Genomic DNA, 15,779 nt, shown 5'->3' with positions numbered 1-15,779 from the left:
GTTCAAATTTATATTTTAAAAGACAATGACAATGTAATTTTACTGCACATTTTTTACAGCTAGATCGATATATAGATTTGAAAGGGGAAAACAATGAGTTATCTCATAAAATACTGAAATAATGTGCAATAAAAATTTATTTAACAAGACAATACTTGTATTTACAAGTATTGTAATACATAAGAGTATTAAGCTATCAATATATTATATTTTATTAAGTATATGCTACAAGTAAGAATCGCATAAAATTCATGCAATATTCATGAGATTTTTAATGACTTTTATGGCTAATTCTGTGCCATTCCGTAACTCGTTTAAATATTGTCACCGTATTGTTACGATAAAGTTCTGACAGCCAGCTACATTTTACCTTAAATTCAATCCAATTTTAATCTAAGTTTTCTATAGGCCTACTGTTCTCTTTTCGACAAATCCAATGCAATTAGTTTACCACAAAAAGTCACATTTAGTTGAACAATGTGATTCTTTGTATCGTATAAATCGACTGAAGCAAACATGTGTCCTATGTGATGTTTTCTACCATCTACAAGCCACGAGTCTCACTCAGGCAACCATCTGCTGTTTTACCTAAATCCGGAGATTTGGCCAAACCGCGCAAATATCTGTCATTCTCTCAGAGTGCCCTCACGAGGTGTTATCCTTCATCAGCTCAGCTGAGTAGACCAGTAAACACCGATCTGCTCTCTAAACCGCTGGGGTTGGGATGTTCACTCGTACTGCAACGGGCAGGTGGGAGCTGGAAGTTAGAGGAGCGTCAGTGCGGAGAACAGCCAACCTAAATTAAGGTTACAATTATCCTACAAGACCCTGGAGGGATGTGACAGAAGGAATTAATGAAGGAGCAAAGCGATTAAAAACATTCGGGTCTTGTCTCAAGACATGCTCGTCGTCTTTCTGAGCACGATGTTAGAGGACATTGTGCAGAAGAGAGGAACCGCGAGCCGAGATGGACAGAGACTTGGAGAGCTATGATATCGCTGCCATGCAGATATCGTGAGGGAAGCGGGTGAGTTCCGCGTTGTGTTTTTTGTTGCGATAGTTTATGCAGGCTATTTTCAAAACAATGTTTGTTTGGAGTTCTTCAGAGTTACGACTAATTTGGAAGTAACTAATTTGGTCACAACCAGACATGGATGTCAAAACAGGCTATACTGTAGGCTATATTAAATTATTCTTAGCTATAATAAAAAAAAATTAAAAAGACAATAAAGTTTATTTAGTTTATATCGTAACAATAAAGTTTAAGTTTATTTACGTTTTCAGTTTGAATGTTTTATTTATTTACGTTTGTTTCTTTTATAAACTTTTAAAAATATTATTAAAATCATTAGCTAGTTTGTAAAACTGGAATAGGAAAGCATTGATTTAACTAGATAGATAGATAGATAGATAGATAGATAGATAGATAGATAGATAGATGATAGATAGATAGATAGATAGATAGATAGATAGATAGATAGATAGATAGATAGATAGATAGATAGATAATAGATAGATAGATAGATAGATAGATAGATAGATAGATAGATAGATAGTTTAGTTGAGAGAGCAACTGATAAAGGATTGATTTGAGTCATTGACTCATAGATAGATAGATAGATAGATAGATAGATAGATAGATAGATAGATAGATAGATAATAGATAGATAGATAGATAGATAGATAGATAGATAGATAGATAGATAGATAGATAGATAGATAGATAGTTTAGTTGAGAGAGCAACTGAAAGGATTGATTAGAGTCATTGACTCATAGATAGATAGATAGATAGATAGATAGATAGATAGATAGATAATAGATAGATAGATAGATAGATAGATAGATAATAGATAGATAGATAGATAGATAGATAGATAGATAGATAGATAGATAGATAGATAGATAGATAATAGATAGATAGATAGATAGATAGTTTAGTTGAGAGAGCAACTGATAAAGGATTGATTAGAGTCATTGACTCATAGATAGATAGATAGATAGATAGATAGATAGATAGATAGATAGATAGATAGATAGATAGATAGATAGATAGATAGATAGATAGTTTAGTTGAGAGAGCAACTGATAAAGGATTGATTAGAGTCATTGACTCATAGATAGATAGATAGATAGATAGATAGATAGATAGATAGATAGATAGATAGATAGATAGATAGATCGATGGATAGAAAGACACATAGATAGATCTGTTGCAATGTTTATTAAAGCCCACTTGACAGGGCCAGATCAGTCCTATGAGGCACATAACTTTGATAGCCTTTCTTTTAGGAGTCAAATATACAACTAAAAATAGTAGTCGAGACCCCAGTGGTCAGCTCGCACTGTGACGCCTGGCAGTCATATATGTCTTAATTAGCACTAATCAATCTGTACAAATTCTCTCTAATGAGATTTCATACAGCATCCCGCACCGCCAGTGATGTGCAGCACATCAAATTCCTGTCGCGCCCCCACGTGAGCCAGTGCTAAAGGAGCGCAAGCTTTGGGGCCGGTCCAGATGAGCACTTTAATCAGAAGAGTTGTAATGCACAGCAGGGCCTGATTTATCACCGGTTGATGGGGCGGAGTGGTAAAAGCGCTTACTTGATCACTGGTTTGTTTTGCTTGGTCACTCAACATTCTCATCACGCCCTCATATGTATCGGCATGTGATTTATGAGGTCTGCCACTATGAGGTCATTTTGGAGCAGGGTTTAATATCACTGAACAGGTACAGATGCCCTGTTTTGACCAGTTTTGCCTTTTTTTTATAGACCACAGCAGGACTAAATTTGTGATTTGGGGCCCTGATAAATCTGCCTCACATTGTGAGCATCATCCTAGTTCTTTGTGTAATCCTGCTGTCCTAAAACGGACCTATTTAGGACTGCTTAAACACTGAACTATCCAGGGCACCATATGACCCTGCTAATGGGTGTCCTGTATTACAACACGCAGCCAGATGCAGAGGTCTCACTGGCAAAATTTCCCAATAGACCAGACCTATCTTTTAACTAAGCAATAGCTGTTTTTCCTGTAAGGATGTTTCATTGAGAGCTGGATCTGTGACCCTGGATGGGAGGCAATCTGTCAGCGGGACTAGGTTGTAACCTCAATTGATGGATTAAAATCTATGGATGTCTAATACATACATGGGTGAAGCAGATTCTTCAGATTCAGATTATGACATATGAGCCTAAACCACATCCATATGTGTGACCTCTCCACAATCACACTAAAATCAATGGACTCAGACTTGATTTATACACTCTTCATCAAGACAAGTGCATCACTGGAATGAAATCTGAATCCGGGCCTTCACAAACAGTTTATCTCTGTCCCACCAGCATGTTTACTGAATTGCAGATGCTTTTGCTGCTGCATGTTTCACAGGTTTATATTATACAGAGTATATGCAAATGTTTGTCATCCTTTGTCCATAAAAATGCCTAAAATTAACAATGAACTTGAGCACATGTGCAATGACCCAGTTACATTAATGCATTCAATTTAGCCTGAGGTGACCTTACTTGCGTGTCCTTGAAAAGTTCTGTTGAAGTTAGTTTAAAACACTGATATACATATGTGTGCTGCCTTCTGGCAGGCAGTAACATGTGAGATGATCTCACGTTCATTTTTTTCCACATATATTTTTCTTTTGCATTATATTTGATTCTCATTGATCTAAACCCAGCGTGACCTCTCTCAGCTGCTCCACATAATCATGAAAAACAAAGAAGCATGAACATTCATATTTGTTTGTTTGGAGTAAAACCGACACAACATATACAAAATTTTAGATACTTTTCTGTCGCCAGTACCTACGGCAATTATTTGTCTATAATTTACAAAGTTGTATATCTGCTTTCTTAGGCAAAACTAAATAATGTGCATGCAACTGTAGCAGATTTATCATCAGAACAGATTTAGCATTAGATCACGTGCTCATCAATGGATCCTCTACAGTGAATGAGTGCCGTCAGAATGAGAGTTCAAAACAGTTGATAAAAACATCACAATAATCCACAAATAATCCACAAGATCCGGGCCATGAATTAATTTCTTGTGAAAGAGCTGTGTGTTTATATATATAAAAAAAACTCCAAGATATTTTTATCTTCAAACTTTCACAAGCTTCTGGCTAAAATAAGTCCTCTATTGCTTTCTCCAGTCAAAAAGTTGTCTCGTCTGAATCAGGAGAGAAATATGCACAGATAAAACACTTTTTATAAGTGAAAACAGTTCTAAACAATTATGATGGTGGATTTTGATGTGAGAGGATAACAGGGGAATGCACTTCTTTACTGTAGAAAGCATTATTATGGATTGTGGATTCAGCCTGAGGGTACATTTTCAGCAAATTTTCACTTTTGGGTAACTGTTTCTTTAAGATAATAGTTTTGATGTTTTGGCTGGTATAAATATCCAGTATTAAAATCCAATACTGTTGGATTTATTGTCTAAATAAATAAATGCTAAAAATAGAAAAAAAAATCATTTTAAATACTACAAGTGAATTTAAGACAAAAATTATAATGTACAGCATAAAAAATGTTTTTATATTAATAAAATTTTTATATTAAAATTAATTAATAAAAAGATATTAATTTTCTGATTTGCTTTCATTTAAACATTTTATAAAATTAGTAATACCGCTAGATGACGGCAAGTATAATCTAAATGTAAAAACAAATACACATTTAAATATTCAATATTTACCACAAAAAAAACTCAGTCGATAACCATAATTTAATCCATAATTTAATCATTCATTCAGTACTGAGCACTGTTGTTTGCTGTCAATTCCCAGGGAATGCATATGCTGATATTAAAAGCATAAAGTGTCTGCAAAATGTGAAAACCCTGTATTACAGCCTGAAGTGTTTACAGTACAAACTGATTGTTACAGGCCTGTAGCCACCCTTGTCAGATTATCTTCCTCTCACATTCCTTTAGACAAAAGCAGCAAATCAGTCACACATCAACCGGAGCTGAGACTATAAATGCTTGTATTATATGGTACAGATGCAGGCACACAACAGAGATGCTTTTAAACTCCATCCTTATGGCTTTCAGCAAAAGGCGGATTACAGAAGGATGATCAGAAGAGTCTTGTAAATTCACTGTGGGCTTGAAATACAAACACTTTGAAGAAGCATCTGTGGTTTGTGCATCCAACTGTGAACCTCACCTTCTCTGTTATATTTATTTTTCCGTTCCCCGGGCAAACTCGAAGGGAACAAATACTCCACGTCCAGAAGATCTGTCATCATCTCCCATTGCTAAACAACACCTGTTTCAGAAAGCTTTTAATACTTGCGTTCATTCACATGGCTGCATTCTGTGGTGGGGGTGGAGGGCCAGGAGCCATAAACAGCCTCTTTCTCACTCAGTTGCAATTGTTGCTGTGAAGAATTGATGTGAGGAATTCTAATTGGAGATTGGAGTGGCTCTGGGCAGTTTTCACCCAGCTGGGACGAGAATAGCAAGGGCTCCGAGAGACAGGTGAAGTACAATCCCTGAATGCACTTAGAGGTTAGAGATCACACTAAATATGCAGGTCAGAGACCTCTGATATCGTCACTGAAGAGTTCCTGCGAGTTTAGACCCAGTCAGTGTAAAATAAGCCAAAATAAGGATAAAAATAAAATCTCTTGTGGATTTGACTGGCATTTTGTGAATATCCTCTAATGTTAAATATTAATTTCAAAATGTCTGCATTCCCTCATCTGTTTGCTCGGCACGTCCCTCTCTTGACCTTTTTGCACAAAAATACACAGTTAAAACTCAATAGTACTTCTTTTAGCATGGTTATAAACCCATTTGCACGCCTGGAGTCAGTGAAGTGCAAATTGGAGTCAGACTGCAGAGGCTTTAAGTGTTGTGGTTTTCTAATGGAGTCAGGGGAACAGCTACAGCAGCAGAGGAAAGGTTTTGCTCCCCTGTTTATAGTACCTGGCAAAGGTCCATATCATTTACTGTAACCTAATGAAGCCTGTCTGATTCTGATGAGTTTTGATTGTTGACGTGAAAGTATGAAAGTTAGGCCCAATATGAGAAAACAACACAATGTGTGTGTGTGTTCAGCTTAGTGAAGGCCAGCTAACTGTGATGACATTGCATCAGATCGACAAGGGCACACTCAGTGTTTGGCAGAGTGTTGTTTGTTAGATAAGAGCATTGCCAAAGCTGGTATGTAGACAGTCGGGATAGCCGATTATGCAAAAGTTTTACTAAGAGGCATCTTCTTGAGTTTGGTCCACAAATTTTTGTTAATGAACAAAAAGTATTATATTGCATTATATATTTTTATATAATATTTTTATAATATATTTTTATTTCAATATTAGAACAAAAAATACAGTATAATCACACTAATGATTATATTTGAATTAATATAAAAAAATAAATAAAAAATATTAAAATATATATATATATGGGTAATTGATGTATAAGGATTTTCGACAGGCCAATTTTAAAATACAAAAAATAATAATACAGACTGTAATTGTTCAAACATTAAGAATGTTGTGTACACATAAATTCATATAAAAATTTAAAATTAAGTGATTTTACTGTTTTTTTCATCTAGATGAATTGGTTGTAGCCTTAAAAAATGTCATGTGGTGTGACCATGAGTTATATTAAAATTAAATAATTTCCTTAACATGCTTAACATTTTAAAAAAATGTTCTCAGTAATTAAAGTGTTTAGAAACAAAGTATTTGCATTTAATTTGAGTTTTTGTAAATAATGATCTCTTGTTTTTGTTCTATAATTTTAGAGTTGCCTTCTTAAATGCAGTTAAGAGACTTATTTTTCCTGCAAATTGCATAAAACGGATAAAAAAAAATTAAAAATACCATTCACTTCAGCATACTGTAGCAGTGATTCATATTTCAACCACAGAAATTAGATATTTTATTTTTAATACAGGTATTGCTATTATTGGTCACACCACATGATGAGTGGTCGCTCCAAATGACAAAAATACCTTATATCATTAAAAATCGATTTAAAGAGAAATGTGTGAAAAGTGCAGCACGTGGCATTAACTGCAGGCATTTCTTTAGCCCCAGTTATTTCTGTACTTTGCCCAATATTGGCTGCTCAATTGACCCTTTCACCGGGAGTTTGATTAACAGGCAGTCTGACATATTATAACGCCAAAGAGTAAATTAACGTCGGTGGACTTGAACTTGAAAAATTATGTCAAAGGTGTGTATTGACATCTTTTCATGGTTGAAACAAGATACCTTCTGATGTTCATTCATGTTTATTTCATGCTATGACTAGTAAAGATGAAGAGATGTTCGGTTCATGTGCCGCTTGAACTGAGGCGCAACAGCGATCTGTCACGACATGTTAAAGAGCCACAAAACAGTATTTGTTGTTTGAATTTCTTTAAAAAAAATATTGAATTTAAACACTGAGACTGTTTCATACTAAAAGTTTACCAGCTCTGTCTTGTCTGTCAGTGTCCTATTTGCTCTGTGATGTATTTTTCAACGTGTGAGAACATCATGTGTGGCATAAAAGTGCCATGGTTTGTCGGACATAGCAACAGTAACTAAGGGGGGTGGGTCTTTGCGAAGGGTCAATTTAGAGTAGGGGGAGCTTGCTGCCTCAGGTTCTGAGCTGACAACATGAACATCTTTCTTATAGTAGAACGTGACTTCTGGATTTTGTGCTAGACTGCAGGGTCAGAATTAACATGCTGCCTATGGTGAGCGTTTATTTTACTTTGCTTGGCAGTATAATCTGGTAGAATAGATTAAAATAGTTATTAATAAATAAATAATAAGTTACTAATACATGCATAATTACCAAACTAAAATGATATGCTCTGAATTATTATTATTTTTTTCTCATATTGTACAAAGATGAAACATAAACAGTCTGAAATGAACCAAACTGCATAAAAATATATTCTAAATTATACTAAAATAAAGTATTTTATTTATATAAACCATCAATTGAATGTAAAAGCAAAACAACTGCCAATCTGGGACATATATCTATAATAGAAAACACTCTGCAGTGGTCGCACCACATGATATTTTCAAATTCAATCAAAATTTACAAGCACAGAATTGGTCACCTAAACAAAACAAGCTAGCTTCCCACAAAAGGTCACTATGAAATTTATCATGAAAGTAAATAATTGCAGAAATAACTTATTATTCATTGGGGGTTTTTTGAGGTCATACCACATGATATCCAAATGTGGTAACTGCATACCAGCCGTTAAAAAGGTTATATTTGTCCAAATTTGAAAGAGACTTACAAACCTGCCTGATGCTTTCATGGGTTCTTGGCAAATTGTTATATGATACAAAGTCTCATCTTTGAATGAAATAAAAGATAGTTTCTTGATGGTCGCATCACGTGATATTTCATAAAATGGAAATCAACGGACAAAGTTTGTTTGTATATTATGACGGAAATATAAATACAAATGCTTTGTAATTGTATACAGTATTACAAAACACTTTGGAAATTATGCCAAATAGTGCAGAAAATTGATCTCAATAGATTTAGGGTAATTTCAAAGATGTTTACAAAAAAAAAAAAGTTATGGCCGGACGGTCGCACCACATGATATTTAGACACTTTGAATAACAGAAAAATTACAAATAACTACTGTTTTTTTTTTATTTAAAGTGAGTTCATACATGGGAGAGGACCTTCATATATATGGCATCTTTTTTATGCATTTAAACCAATTTTTAACTGAAAAAATGCAATCGGACACTAAATTTAGGTGTCACGTCATTGACCCATATACATATAAATGTATAAATTTTGATTCATGACATCAAATAACTTCAACTACATTTTTTTGATAAGATAAGCTTAGTTGTCAGTGTGAAAATGTAATCGGCAGCAGCAAGAGACAGAACATGAGTTTCGTCACCTCCATGTCCAGATCTCGTACACCTGCTGCACTGTGTCTTTCACAAGTCTACAGAGAGGGATTCACACCTTTAATTTGTGTAAGCCAGGCTCTCTGCTGTGTGGAAAACCAATATGGTGTCAAAACAGCCAAGCCGGGATTGACTCTCTCTCTCTCTCTCTCCTTTCGCTAGATAGGCTACAGCATTATGAGTCAGCTTATTTGGCCAGTATAAGGCCTTTGTGTAGAGACAGGGGACGACACTGGACTTGGAGAAACAAGTCAACCTCATTTTAAGTGGTTTCAGCAGGAACAAGTTCAAAATAGAAGCTTTTATTCAAAATAGAAAACAGGAGATGTGAGAAACCCAGACCCATGTGAATAGGCTATAATAAGCAAGCAAGCAGTGGGAGAGGTGTAATGCAGGACTGCATTAATTGAGATCATTTGTCACGACAAGGTAGGAGTTTATACCCATTTTGTTTCATTCATTAAAGGACTACTGGAAATGTTTACAAATTCAGTGCAAACTAATGATTTATTAAGCGATTTAACTTCAATTTAGGTAGGGGTTTTTTTGCATTACAAAACAGGTCTGCTAATGTGATCATTTAGAGATGCATTTTCTAGTAAAAAAAAAAAAAGTTTTTACATGGTTTGCGGTTTTTGTTTTATCCTGATGTTGTTGTTGTCATCACTCGCTCAGTTTTGAGCTTAATTTAGCTGTTTTTTAAATTGTCACCATTACTGAGGTTGATGTCTGAAGTGTTGAGGCTGTTTACCTATAATAATAAATTAAAGCAAAACATCTTTATGATGCAAAATGTTCTCTGAATAAGAAGGAAACAGACTTTCGGACGTGAGCAATAGATAAAAACTGTGTGTGATAATGATAAATGAAAGATTCCTGTGCTGATCATTGACTTCAGCAGATGCAAGAGACATTTAACATTCAGGGAACCAACAAATCTATTACTGACTAATTTACTGACGAAAGACTAAATTACTGAGGACACTTGTTGAAAGAACAAATCTCAATCTCAGATCTCGATCCATCGTAATGCAACTTGTGTAAGGTTATATTGCTGTAATAGTTCATTTTTTAGTGCAGTTTTACTCTTAATTCAGTACATGTATGTTAAGATCTTACTCTAAAAGGCAGTTTCTGCATACATACATAAATGATAAATTCAGACTTTTTCCTGAGAATTCTGATTTTACATTATGCAGTTCTGTTTTTTTCTGCCACAGAACAAAAAATAAAGGTAATTGTGATTTTATATTTCAAGTTAATAAAAGGTCAGAAATGTGTAAATAAAGTCACAAGTACCTTTGATATTTTTATTCTGTGGTGAAAACAGGATTACATGCATGTATTATTGAGCAGTCCAGTGTTGTGTTGTGTTCTATTGAATGTCTGATGTCATTTGGCACAGCTCTGTCTATTAAACTGAATGTCTGTCCATGCTGGGTGGGTAATTCCTAATTTGTGTCCAGGCCTGTGCACCTGTACCGTGACATGAGGTTACGCTGAACTGTAGTGAAAGTGCCCTGCACACCTGTCCTCTCACATCAGACGCTCTAGAGCAGTAGAAAGGGAAATAAGCATGTTACCGTGCAGCTGTCACATGTCTCATCATTTTTATTCACCTAATGACGGCGCATTCAAATGACAGTCTCACACCCAAACAGGTCTAGAACATTCCACTGTCGTCCTTCATCAGAAATGGATGAAAAGCTGTTTTGCAACTTCAGTTGTGTCTGGATCAGTCGGTCTGTTTAAAAGCAAAGGATTAAAGAGATTGTAAGCACAAATCATCATAACACAGTATCAATCATTTCTTCTTTTCTCTCTGGCTTTAGGTTTTTGTAAGTGTAATGTCTAAATGTGACTAAATGCATCTTCAACAACCACTGCGCCCAACATAGATACCAACCTGAAAACATCTGGTTATGAGAACTGGCACCACAAAAGTCCCTTGGTAAGCAGTCCCTTGGTAAATTAGACAAAGTTATGGGGATAGCAACTAAGCTTGTCTTCTGATTCAGTCATTAAACATCTATAGCTCTTGAAAATGCTTCTTGTATAGGTAGATTAATACCTAGTACTACTTAGAACAGTTCCATTTTGATTGGTCAAGATGCAGTTGGATCAATGCAAAACACTAATTTTTTTGTCCATATCTATTACATTTACATTTATGCATTTAGCAGACAGTTTTAGCGACTTACAGTGCATTCAGGCTATACATTTGTTTTATCAGTACGGCACAGTATTAATTGCAAATGCATCTCATACATACAATGACTTAAAGTAACATCTTCTATGAGAAGCATTATTTTATTTCCTGCAAGTTCATTTTAATATTTTGGAGGAAATAAAGCCAGAAATGTCAAACAAAATTCACCACATGTACTGTAGATTGTAAACTGAAACTTTCCTTGAAAATAACATACAAGTATTTCAAAACCAACAAGAATACAAAGATTATATTTATAAGAACTTTCCCGTTGAAAAAAACAGCATATGCTGGTTAGGTATGTTTTTAAGCATGGCAGCTGGTTTAAGCTGGTTCATAGTTGGTCATGAGCTGGTTTAATCTGGTTATAAGATGGTTATGAGCTGGTTCTGAGCAGGAGCTAGTTGCTTAAAACCAGCACATGACCAGCTAAGGACCAACTAAGGACCAGCTACCATGTTTCAAAACATACCTAACCAGCATATGATGGGTTTTTTTCATCAGTGTTGACATTTGATTTCTTTACAAGATTTCTCCTCATATTTGACACATGATTGACCATATTTTTCTTTTTTTGCAGGAAGGAGGTAAGATGTTCATGGATCTGTGTGGCCGGCGGGGCGCATGGACAGTCCTGCTGTTGTGGTGCATAAGCCTATCGGCTGCAGACCTCACCTGCCCACAGAAATGCAATTGTTACCTTGACACTTTGGAAGTAAACTGCTCCTCAAGACACCTGACAGGTGTGCCTGAAGGGTTACCAAACAATGCCAAACGCTTAGATCTTTCAAGAAACCAGCTGAAAACACTGGCCAGGCGTCAGTTCTCCAGCCTGTCAAAGCTAGAGGACCTGGACCTAAGTGACAACATAATCTCCATGATTGAGGTGGAAACATTTCAGGGGCTAAAGAACCTGCGATACTTGAGGATTAAGAACAACCGTCTCAAGATCATCCCAGTTGGGGTCTTCTCTGGTCTCTCCAACCTTCGACGTCTGGATATCAGCGAGAATGAGATCCTGGTTTTTCTGGATTACACATTTCGGGACATGATTAATTTACAGCAGCTTGATGCAGGAGAAAATGACCTGGTGTTTGTCTCGCAACGAGCATTTGTTGGGCTCCAAGCGCTGAATGAGTTGAACGTGGACCGCAGCAATTTGACCTCCATCCCCACCGAGGCTCTGTCGCAACTTCAGAGCTTGACCAAGCTGCGTCTGCGCAAGCTGACCATAAGCGTCCTGCCCAACAATGCCTTTCGCCGACTGCACCAACTGCGCACCTTGCAGATCCTCCACTGGCCTTCTCTCGAGACGCTAAACAGCAACAGCTTGGTAGGCCTGAACCTTACCACCTTAATTTTAAGCAACTGCAACCTCAGCGCCGTACCTTATGCTGCGCTGCGTCCTCTCACCTACCTGCAGTACCTTGACTTGTCCTATAACCCCATCACCTCCATACAGGGCAACATTCTTGGGGAGCTTCTGCGGCTCCAAGAGTTGCACCTGGTAGGTGGGAACCTGCTACTTATTGAGCCGGGTGCCTTCAGGGGTCTGGTCCACTTTCGTCTGCTCAATGTGTCCTCGAATCGTCTGTCCACATTGGAAGAAAGCGTCTTCCACTCCGTAGGGAACTTGCAGACACTGAGGCTGGACAGGAATCCATTGACTTGCGACTGCAGGTTACTCTGGGTCATGCGACGACGGCGGCGACTGGATTTTGATGGCCGCCAACCGAGCTGTTCTCCTCTAAATCAGCACAAGAAGGCATTTCGTGACTTTTCAGAAGCTGATCTCCCGGTTATATTTACTTGCAGACAAGCACAGATTCTGAATCGACAGCAGCAAGATGTGAGTGTTGTGGAGGGCATGAGCGTACGGTTTGACTGCAAAGCAGACGGCTATCCGTCTCCTTCTATTACTTGGCTGTCAGCCCAGCAGACTGCACTTAGCTCTGTTGGGAGAGTACGAGTGCTTGCTAATGGGAGCTTGGAGGTGCGTTACACCCAAGTACAGGACAGTGGAACGTATCTATGTACTGCATCTAATGCAGCAGGCAACGACAGCATCTCCATGAGTCTACAAGTGGATGGGTTTCCACAAAACCGCACAGTGTCATATTTCTCAGACGAGGGATGGATGGAAACTTCATTACCTCCTACCAACTCCTCCGCACGGGTGTCAAGTCCTTACCCGTTTGATGCGAAAACCCTCATCATTGCTACCACCATGGGATTTCTCTCTTTCCTCAGCTCTGTGGCGATCTGTTTTGTGTTTATGTTCTTCTGGAGTCAGAGCAAAGGTCAGATTAAACACACAGCCACTATAGACTTTGTGCCACGATCATCCATGGGTGGAGGTGGAGATGGTGGGGACACTGGGAGATTCACAATGAAGCTTATTTGAGCTGGAATAGAGAATTCATGGTCATGTTACAATTAGCTGAGCCTTTAAAACTGTATTAACTCTTATAGTGGAGCAACTGCTCATTCATAATGCAGCTTGCCAACACAGCAAGGTACGAAGCCTTATGATAACATAACAAGTCTGACTGACAACAATGTAAATAGGTATAGTAACTCTAAAAAATAATAATAATCTCATCCATATTTTGTCGGCCTGATTGACATTAATGTAAGTAGGTATAGTAACTTAACTTTTTATTATTATAACACTTGTGGAGAAGTAAGGTAGGCAATATATCAAATCGGTAATAAATCCTGTAATATTGCTAAGCAATGCCAAAGTCTGAAGATGAGCAAAAAAAAACAAAAAAAATATTATATATGAAGAGTTTATTTGCAAAAACAGATGTCAGTTTTTAAACAAATTTAAAAATCATGTTTTTTATTATGTTATCATGTTTTTATTGTGTTTATTGTGTAAATTAGCTGTTTTTTTGTTATTTTTTAACCTAGTCAAAATAACCCAACTGCAGTTTCGTTGAGATTAACTGGAAAGCACAATGAAAAAACATGATTTCTGAGAATTGTTAAAAACAGAGTTATCTGTTTTTGCAAATGAGCTTTTCATATATATATATATATATATATATATATATATATATATATATATATATATATACACATATACATATATATACATATATATATATATATACACTGCCCTCCAAAAGTTTGGAAATGCCATAGAAAAGTGGGGTTTTGGACAATATTGGCATGAATCCTTTTTAATTTGTGATAATTTTGCACTGATAAGGGACAACAAACTACAAAAACATATTTTATTACATAAACAGTTTATACATAGAAAAAACTTTGATTCATCTAAATATCCACCATTAGCAGCTATTACAGCTCTGCATAATCTGGGCATCCGAGCTGACAGTTTATTCAAACATTGACTTTGAATTGGTAATCAATTGTTGAAGCTACAGTATTAAGGTGTGCTGACCCAAAAATCTGTTAAAAACCTGGACCAAGTTTAAACCAGTAACCAGGCATCACAGCTGGCAAAGGGGCATGTCTGACTTTGACATGTATACATTGCCATTATTATGTTTTATTGCTGGTCTTCAATGATAATGTCAAATTACTTTAATGTATTTGCACCAAAAAATGATAAGGATTTATATTATCGTCCAAAACCACACTTTGCCAGGGGTGTTTCCAAACTTGTGGAGGGCTGTGTATAAATATACACACACATACATGAAGTGTGAAAAGAAATTATTTGAATAATATTCCACTATTAAATAATTAAATAACTGTTGGATATTATTGTGGTGTGCCCTTGATTTGGTGTGTTATTGCTTGATTTTTTTAGGCTCACAGCTCTTAGTATAATGAATAAAATCTCTTCCTTTGAGAGGGTTCTGATACAGTTAGCCTTTAGAGATATTCATTTCACTGCCAAATTAAACCAGAGCAGGCCATGCGATGATGCATCTGACAACTGTTACAATGCATTTTTAGATATTGTAACTTTTCGTTGCACAAATATATAACCCATAGAACTATGTACGTTGCTATAGAAGTGTTAACAGCCTATAAACGTCTATTGTAGTTTGTAGCATTACAATAGAAAATAAGTAAACGATTTGGATAAGTTAATGATTGAATTGCATTATTGCATTACATAATGTGTGTGATATTGTACATTACAGTTGATATTCTTATAGGAGGCGGTAAAATTACAAACTTTTGCAGGGTCATTCAGAAATGTCTTTTGTGACTTTTTTTTAACAACATCAAGTGAAATGGCTATGCACAAATGTCATGACCACACATGATTATTTACCTAAGATGCTTTGCAATTTATGTAATGTATACAAGTTATATTTCAGCATTTTTTTGCTAATGCATTTGTATGTTATCATGTTTTGCATTGGATTATTAAAGACTATGCAAATCAGCTTGTTCAGAAAATCTCGTCTTGCTATCTTTACTCCATAGTGTTCCATTTTAAACCTCCTCATGAAAAATTCATTTCTAGGTAAAATTCATTTCTGAGTCCTGAAATTCTGAGCAATTTGCAGGGTTCATTAATACAGTTGACAGCTGTAATTTTAAATGACATTGTGATCATACCTCTTTGTAACTCTGGTGTATGCAGTATAAAATAGTCCAGATATAAGGTCCATCTGTTTCATCAATGCAGCACTAACACCTAACCTTGAGTGCC

General features: G+C 36.2%; 1 protein-coding gene across 2 annotated transcripts; it reads left to right on the top strand.

Moving 5' to 3' along the window:
* The first annotated feature begins 736 nt into the window (after positions 1-736).
* On the top strand, positions 737-13,895 carry LOC306886945 (uncharacterized protein). Of its 2 annotated transcripts, none has more exons than XM_079444338.1 (3): positions 737-1,027; positions 10,761-10,879; positions 11,718-13,895. In XM_079444338.1, exon 3 carries the CDS (start codon positions 11,730-11,732, stop codon positions 13,539-13,541), a length of 1,812 nt encoding a protein of 603 aa, XP_079300464.1. In that variant the 5' UTR covers positions 737-1,027; positions 10,761-10,879; positions 11,718-11,729; the 3' UTR covers positions 13,542-13,895. The 2 variants fall into 2 exon arrangements, with proteins under 2 accessions (XP_079300464.1, XP_079300465.1); XM_079444339.1 differs by lacking the exon at positions 737-1,027 and adding an exon at positions 9,160-9,357.
* The last annotated feature ends 1,884 nt before the right edge of the window (positions 13,896-15,779 follow it).

The sequence above is a fragment of the Barbus barbus genome, assembly GCF_936440315.1.
Source record: "Barbus barbus genome assembly, chromosome: 21".
Taxonomy (NCBI): domain Eukaryota; kingdom Metazoa; phylum Chordata; class Actinopteri; order Cypriniformes; family Cyprinidae; genus Barbus; species Barbus barbus.
The sequence above is the reverse complement of the archived record's forward strand: the minus strand, read 5'-3'. Positions and strand labels throughout refer to the sequence as shown.

Bases quoted from the DNA above. Each gene is read 5' to 3' on its own strand.
- LOC306886945 (XM_079444338.1), top strand. From the start codon at position 11,730: ATGTTCATGGATCTGTGTGGCCGGCGGGGCGCATGGACAGTCCTGCTG.